The sequence below is a fragment of the Protopterus annectens genome, chromosome 1.part0 (genome assembly GCF_019279795.1).
Source record: "Protopterus annectens isolate FY-2018-M chromosome 1.part0, PAN1.0, whole genome shotgun sequence".
Taxonomy (NCBI): Eukaryota; Metazoa; Chordata; order Ceratodontiformes; family Protopteridae; genus Protopterus; species Protopterus annectens.
In genome coordinates this window covers 892649635-892658429 of record NC_056725.1, presented here as the reverse complement: position 1 = coordinate 892658429, position 8795 = coordinate 892649635, and the positions used below count along the sequence as shown (strand labels likewise).

Below are 8795 nucleotides of genomic sequence, written 5' to 3'. Positions count from 1 at the left end.
CCTATTTTGTTGCCTTTTTAACCACCTGTGATGTATGGTAGTCAAATTTTAACTGCTCATTTATGAAAACACACAGTACTTTTGTGTGGTTTACTTGTTTTATCATGGTGTTATTGGTAAATGTAAGAGTGAGTAGTGCTCTTTTAGTAATAATATTGTGTTTTGGGGCAAAGATCAGTAAATTTAGCATAATAATAAAACAAAAGACTTCAGATCAATCTTGAATATGCTCTTTTTGAAATGCATTAATTTTCTCATACATACACTTTATTGGAAGAAAATAAAAACTCAGCTTTTCTATAATAATCTATCTTTCACTTTCTTTATAATATTAACCAGATGTTAATTATTAGAAATATTATGTAATAATATTAATGTCAGAGGAGCCTGGATGAAATATTTTCCCAGAGAACAAAATGACAAGAGCTTTTCTAAACCATAAATAGTAGAGACCATAAATTATAGGGTCAAGGGAAGAATTCATATATGCTATCCATACTAATACATCATATGCATTTGCAGGTATAGTATAATTTAAGAAAGGATCAATGGCAAATGTGCAATAAAAAGGAGTCCAGCAGACCACAAATGTTACCATGATGACACATAATGTCTTTGCTGCTTTTCTTTCCTTCACGCTAGATATTTTTTGTCCCATTTCTAATGACTTACTTTTTTCTGTCACGTTGTTAATAAACTGAGCATGGCGTTTTGCTACAATAAAAATCCTGATGTACATAACTGTCATGACAGTACAAGGAATAAAATATGCAAAAGTAAAGGTTGTAACTCCCAAAACTTTATTAAATACAACACTACAAAATCCTTCACAAGAAATTAAGGTGACATAGTCTTCAATTCCTACTAAGTTTACTTCAGAGAAAGTAACATAAAATACGTAAGTAATTGCTGTAGCCCAGCTTATCCCAATAAACATCATTGTAACTGAGAATGTTATTTTGTTGGAGTAATGCAGAGGGTGACAGACAGCATAGTAGCGATCAATAGAAATGAAGAAGATGTGAAAGGCAGATGCAACAGAAAGAGTTCCATCAATACCAGAGTGTATTTTGCAAGGTAAACTCCCAAAGTACCAACAATTTGTAACAGTCCTTATTGTGCTATAAGGCATGACAAGAAAGCCTAAAAGAAGATCTGCAACAGCCAGAGAGCATACCAAAATATTGGTTTGTGAGTGAAGGCATTTGAAATGCGATATTGAAATAATAACTATTAGGTTGCCACTAACTGTAATCAGTGTGGAGCAAATCATGAAAAAACACATACCAGCTACAACAGTTCCTGAGTAACTATGTTTAGGACAAGATGCATTTACCAATGGGAAACAATATCTGGTCTCTTCTACACTCACGTTTTCAGGTATATTCATTCTTTGCTTAATTTTAAAAGTATATAATGTAATTGTTTTTCTGGATACTGGTTATGTGGTTGGTTGCTGTTTGTTAATATGTAATTACCTGAACATTCATTTGTGTCTGTGGTATCATTTAAGTTCTAGACTTTTCATTTATGCACATTTAAAGTAATGCTAGCAGACCTGGTTCCTTTCAGCAATGCATCTCAAATGCAATGTTATATTAAAAGATCCTGTCAAAAAGAAAGAAAACATGTCTTAGTCCATTAGTTTGATACAGGAATATTAGTAAACTATTATGTAAAATATAATTGCTTTGATGTCAGATTTATTCAGTCAACATGCAAGTTTAGCTAAGATACCATTTTTGGATGTTTATGCAGATGTCCAGCTATTACTATTTTTATATTTGGAGGAAAACTCCACTGTTGGTGTTATACAAATGGCTACACTTCCAGAACTTGCAAACAATATTTTGTCTTCCTGTGCAGATTTTATGTAAACAGTGCATATATATTGTGGTGTTATACTCCATACTGTTGAATGTGACAATGAATATGGAAATCAATATTTTTTTTTTCTGTAGCCAGTGTGTGTTTAAATGTACAGATGTATGCCAATGATTAGTATACCCAAGGTAATAGTAAAACAATTATTCCTGTCTATTTATTTGTGAGGAATGGACTACTGTATGTTCAGATTTAAAAACAGGACCAGTTGCACATTATTTATCTCTCCCACCCTGTCTTTCTGTCTTTTTTATTGAATGTATAAGTGTGTGTATGTATGTGTGCATGTGTATGTCTGTGTGTGTAAAAACAGAGATATTGATATTAGTATATATATATTCTAATAAGTCCCCACCTTAAATCGGTGTGGGATAAAAGGTATATCAGGTCTCTTGCACCAGTAACAGTACCATCAGATATGTAACACACATGCGCGTGCACACACACACACACACACACACACACACACACACACACACACACACACACACACACACACACACACTCATGCATAAATGTGTATAGATTTACCTACATGAATGTGGTAATACACGTTTTTCAGCTCATAGTTTATTGAAAATGAAATACCAAAGATGGAGTGACAGATAACCTAAAATAAAAACACACAAAAAAATTGTTGCAGGGGGCAAACCCTCTGCACCTTACAGTGTGGGGAACTAGCCCCAATACCTCCCAAATTATTTATACCAACTCCATGATCAGACCACAGTGAAGAAAAGGGGAAAAAGTCCATATGCAGCACACGCAATATAACACATTATGCTGAAACTCACTACAACTTTAAGTTCTTGCACGTAAGCCTCTCAAACAACAGTGCAGAATTTGCATGTAACATACCTAGTACCCATATATGTATATGTATATACAGCTCCAACTTTATCCTCTCTCCCTCTCAACCTTCCCTCAGGAAATACCATCAAAAATAACTCCCCCTACTATCACCAGAGAACAGGTCCTTAACACTCTCACTAAGACTAAGAACATTGCATCAATGGGCCCAATCAATATCCCAGGATGCCTACTAAATAGCATGAAACATGACATATCAAGACCTCTGGAATTACAATTTAACTCTAGCCCACAAACATGCTTCAGGCCTCATGAATGGAGAACAGCAACAGTCATCCCTCTGCACAAAGGTGGGCCATCTACAGACCCATAAGTCTCACTAGTCTTATATGTAAAGCCATGGAAAGAATTATCATGGAAATGATCAGTGGAGATATAGCAAACCTCCAGGCACTAGACCCAAGCAATTTTGGTTTCATCAAGGGAAGATCATGCCTACTCAACCTGGTGGACTTCTTTGAGAAGGTAACCAAAGCAATGGATGAGGGCAAAATGGTTCACACTGCCTACCTTGACCTGGCCAAGGCATTTGACACACTATCCCACTCGGGCATTGTTGACAAACTCAAGAGGTTAGGTACAAACTTGTATGTAACCTGGTGGATAGCCAACTGGCTCACAGACAGGACCCAGGAAGTTAGAAATGGAAAGTCTACCACTACAAAGAGGCCAGTCACAAATGGAGCTCCTCAGGGATCAATCCTTGGACCGCTCCTTTTTGGTATTTACTTCTCTGAAGTCAAGGCTAATGTCAGTGATCTCTGGCTGACTAAATTTGCTGATGACTGCAAATTAGGAACTGTCATTGAATCCCACACTGACACAAATGTTCTACAGGAGGGGCTGACACAGACAAAAAACTGATGTCAGAGCCATGGACTAAAATTAAATGCCAAGAAATGCATAAAAGTATCCTTTGGGAAGTCATCCATTACTGGTAGCTATCATATTGACAACACACCCCTTAGAGTTGACCCAGTAGTCAGGGACTTAGGGACATACATAGATAGTTATCTAACCTTTGACCATCATGTGTCTATAGTAGTGAGGAAATCATTCAATGTTGCACAACTTATAAACAAAGACATGGCATCTAAGTCCAAGGAAATCATTGTTCAACTGTATTCTGCATTCATCAGACCTATCATTAAGTGCAATGCCACCTTTGGTATGTACCTAACCAGGCATATCCTACAACTGGAACATCCACAGAGTTTCTCATTAAAAGAATAAAGGGCATAAGTAAAATGTCCTATGCAGACCACCTCAAGGACTTATCACTATAGACTGTCTCCTACAGGCTTTTGAGAGGAGATCTATGTCTGGCACACAGGGCATTGTCAGACCCCACTCTGATGAACCTCCTGTATATTCACAAAACAAACAGCATGAGATTTACCCATTCTAAATACTTAAACCTTGTCTGTGATATGAATAGGACTTGCTGGAGAGACAGGCATGTATCCCACAGATTACCCTGTCTGTGGAACAGACTCCCCACTGATTTAAAGCAGAGTTCCTCTCTAACTCAATTCAAGTACAACTTGTACAATTGTATGAGGAACAGGAAATTCATCCCTGGAGTGGCACCTATGTCTCTAGTGGACACAGACAATCTGTGACAAGTTCATCTGCCATGTCCCTGCTTTTAAATGTTTCATCACCCAAACCCCTGCTTACACTTATCAAGGGTATCAGACCTTGTCAGAGATTTGGGATGCATGGCTAGGCTTAAAAAGGCCCTTATGGTCATCAGCCTAGTAAACACCTACAAATATATGCACTCATGTGTATTTATCTATATATATCTATATATATATATATATATATATATATATATATATATATATTTATATATATATATATATATATATATATATATATATATATATATATATATATATATAAACATAGATATATGTAATTTATTCTATAGATAACTTTATTTTACAAGTATTGATACAAAGCAGTGAGGAAGTAAAACATCAAGCATTTTTAAGTGTCTTGCCATCTTTATTAAGATCATCTGACATTTTATGAACACACACACATACAAAAACACACACACACACAGACACATGCAGAAAAAATATAATACTTTCACTGTAATTAGTCAATTATTATATTGTAGCAATTAGCTTATTATAGTTAGATCCACACACCCCCTCCCCAGATCTTTCACTGAAGATAAAAAAAAAAGAAGAAACAACATTATTGTGATAAGCTGATCTCTCCAGACTTTCCTTCCATGCATTAAAAAAAAAAAGTTCTTCTTTTAAACTGTAGCAAACTGCTTGCTGCAAATGTAGCAAATGTTTGTGACAGTTTATACCATGCCTGTATTGAACGTTATGGCACTCATTTTATTTAAAAAAAATCTTCAAACAGTTGCTAAAGGTTATACCTTGCCTGCACAGAGAGCTATATCACCCTGGTTCGTTAAAAAAATATAGAGATATTCTTATGTTTTTATATTTAAACTGTAGGAAACTGCTTGCCATTGCTACAGTTTAGACTATAAACCAAAGTAAGGCTGTGTAACCAGTAAAACACCACTGAGCATAAACATTAAAATGTATTTAATAAAACACAAGTGCTTTCAGCTGTAGATTTCATCCAAACTAAAACACATATGTCAACTCCTCACTTATATACAATTGTAATCCAACAGTACAATGTAAGTTAAACAATCACTTTAGGTATTTAATCAAAAGGTCATTTGATCAATAAAATGTTAAAGTAACATGTACCTATTAAATTTATAACACCCTATATGTGTAGTAATTGCCTTATAAAATTCTATTTAATACTTTAAGTCCTTGTCCTACATTCATGAATCATAAATTGTAAATAGTAGGACCCCAGAATCCTCCAATTCATAATCTGGTTGCACTGAGTTTTAGTGTACTGTTAATAGAAATAGTATCATTCAAACCAGGATGTTCACTAGCATTTAGTCTTAATTGCTATGAAAGTCCTTGTTGTTCCAAGATATATTCTCAGGGACCTCTGCTGGGGTTCAAAATCACTTGTTCTAGTATGATAAAGTAAAACAGCTTATTATTATAACAAGCTGCCTTGCCTCTAAAGAGAGCATTAGTTTCTCCCTTGCTGATAATGTCATAATAGTGCTCTTGTACAATTTTTTGAATCCACATTCTGTCTTGCCAACATAAAAACAAAAACAGAAGTCACAAAAAGCCAGTTATACCACACCTTTACTGTTCCAGTCATAGCTTAAAGTAAGTATATAATCATTACTTTTTAATTAAAAATCATTTCCTTCATAAATGTATTTACACTGTTCACAGGCCCCGCACTTCCTAGTACCTGTAATTTTCTTGTTGGTACCACTCAGTTTTCCTCTCTCTCATTTCTCTTTAGTATTTAATTTCCTCAAAGAAGTGCAATGGGTTCTGTTTCCAAGTTGCTGGCACAAAACATTGTCAAAAGAAATAACATTCCAGTGGTTAGAAATTACTTTCATAATATTGTGGCAACCCGTGCTGTATTTAATGCACACATTATTTTCAAAGCCTAGTAAGTCATCATTTCCCTGGTTTGTTTGGAAAATTAAATCCACTCTTAAAATGGGTTTGAATTTAATTAATCTACCTTGTAAAATCTCTTCTCTGGTACTATGCAACAATTCTTGGAGGTAACCTATTTCCAAGAACATATCCACTAGCATGTCTAACTGGATATAGATATGTCTGAATCATTGGCTATGACTCTAGATAACCTGATCATTTGCCCTTTAACTAGGCATTTTTTGACTGTATAAAAGGAGGATTACTGTTAAAATGAAGGCAGCTGTTAGAGTAGGTAGGTTTTCTGTATATTTTAGATTTATATCTATTTTCCTTCAGATCCTTGACCAACAATACCTTCAAGAAATTAAGACCATCTCTAGAAAAGTTATAAGTGAATTTCAAAAATTAGGCAGTAGAATTAATGAAAGTAATAAAACTTTCTATTTGTTGTTGATTGCCCTTCCTTACCAAAATATATCATCCAGGAACCAAAATAAAGTTAAATTATTAACAATATATTCAGAATTCAATACAAAATTCATTCCCAATACCACATTACTAAATCAACTAATAATGGGGAGCAAGCAGCGCACATAGCCACTCCACTAATTTGTCTAAAGTATTCTCCATTAAAGTAAATATAATTATTCTTCAAAATTACTTCTTTACATAAAAAAATGGTATTAATATCAACATTGGACACAGATTTACATGTGTACAAAACTTCATGAAACCAATATAAACCAGTATCATTGGGGATGAAACTGAAAAGAATTTAAACATCTGTGGTGACCATAACCAATCAGCATGAAAAAAATCTGGTTTAATTTGGCCCAGAAAGTCACAGGAATCCTTTATAATATAGAAAGGGTGCATATTCAGCTACCAAATTTGAAAAAACATGAGCCGTGAAAGAGCAAAACCAATACAGCAAACGGGACCATCATAGAACTACAATTAAAAAAAAACTACATTGAATGGCCATAGTTGTCCAACAACCAGGAAGTAATCAGATAGATAAGGTAAGTGAAGGGAACCCTTTTAAATGTTCCCTTTTCACAATTGTAGTGCAATCTCAGAGTTGGAATATATAGTTAGGGGGTGAAGGGGCTGCAGCTCCCACCTTAGTTGGTTGTGTGTGCGATGTTGGCCGACTATGGCCATTCAATGTAGTTTTCTTTGACATTGTTATAGTTTGATGATTGCCCCATTCACTGTTTTACTTTCACTGTTTTGTGGTTTGCATTTTTTCGAATTCAGTAGCTGAATATAGACCCTATAGCAATATTTCGACCTGAATGGTTTAACCTTGTTTTCAATAGATATTGTTAGGGTTTGTGTTTTAGATCCCTGTGCTGCAACAATCAGTCTTAAAGGAGCTTCTTGGATGTTTTTTGGACTTTCAAGATGCCATATATATTAGAAATGATGCTGTGCTGTACTTTTTGAAATTTGAGCAACCTGGTGTCGGTCACACCCTGATATAATAAATCATCCAATAACAGGTCAGTTTTGCTGTATGTGATATTTATTTTGTTTTTGGATGCTCTAATATATTCATCATCATTGTTAAGTAAATCAGACACTCTACTGATACAGACTATACAATTCATAATGACCACCCCCTCCCTTATCAAGTTTCATAATTCAGTTATATTTATTAATATTGAGTTCCTCTAAAAATCTTGATTCTTCTGATGCCAAGTTGAAAAATTAGTTCTTAATTTGTTGCACATATATTTTTCTGATATCCTGGATGCACATCTTTTCAAAGACTGATAAAATAGGATGGGGGTTAATAGTTAATTTGCATTTGAAACCTGCTGTGCACTGGATGGTACTCCCACCTTCCTCAGGAGAAGACAAAATAGATAAATTCAACTTCCTTACATATAACTTAAAATTTCAAATTAATTCTCTTATATCATGAGGGGCAGTGGGAACAACAGTGAATCCATTAATAAATAATATGAAATACCTAAGTAGTTCTAAGGTCCCTTAAACTGCTTGTAGTTAAAAAAACACAAAGATTCAGTATCATAGGATCCTACAACTGAATTGCTACATAGTGTGGCAAAAAAAAAAAGAATGAAATACTTAAGAAGAGTCTTCTTGTGAATATTCATTATTTGACAGTTCAATATAAGATGTACCTTCTTTGGAGAGAAGATGCTCACTTAATATCCTGTTATCTTCCCCCTAATGCATCTCTCCCTCCTCTGGGGGGGGGGGGTAGATAATTGTTATTTAGATGTTAAACATTTTGTAAATTTTGTTGGGCTTTGATGGCTATTGGGACTGCAACCTCAGAATGTGCCTTCTCATCAACACCATCATTGTCTGAGTTTACCAATCCTCCAACATAAGGTCGTAGAAGACTTGCAGTGAAGTTAGCAGCCTCAACTAAGATTATACCAGTAAAATAGAATAAAGGAGAAACACAATAAGAAATGCTCAAAACTATGCTGCATAAAGCAAATAAATCAAAAAACAATAAAGACCTACTCA

General features: G+C 34.7%; 1 protein-coding gene across 1 annotated transcript; it reads right to left on the bottom strand.

Annotated features, from left to right (window-relative positions):
* Positions 1 to 358: 358 nt before the first annotated feature.
* LOC122798238 (trace amine-associated receptor 4-like) lies at positions 359 to 1390 on the bottom strand. Its single transcript, XM_044067064.1, has one exon. It carries the CDS (start codon positions 1388 to 1390, stop codon positions 359 to 361), a length of 1032 nt encoding a protein of 343 aa, XP_043922999.1.
* Between the last annotated feature and the right edge of the window lie 7405 nt (positions 1391 to 8795).

Excerpts from the sequence above, each read along its gene's own strand:
- LOC122798238 (XM_044067064.1), bottom strand. The coding sequence starts at position 1,390 with ATGAATATACCTGAAAACGTGAGTGTAGAAGAGACCAGATATTGTTTC.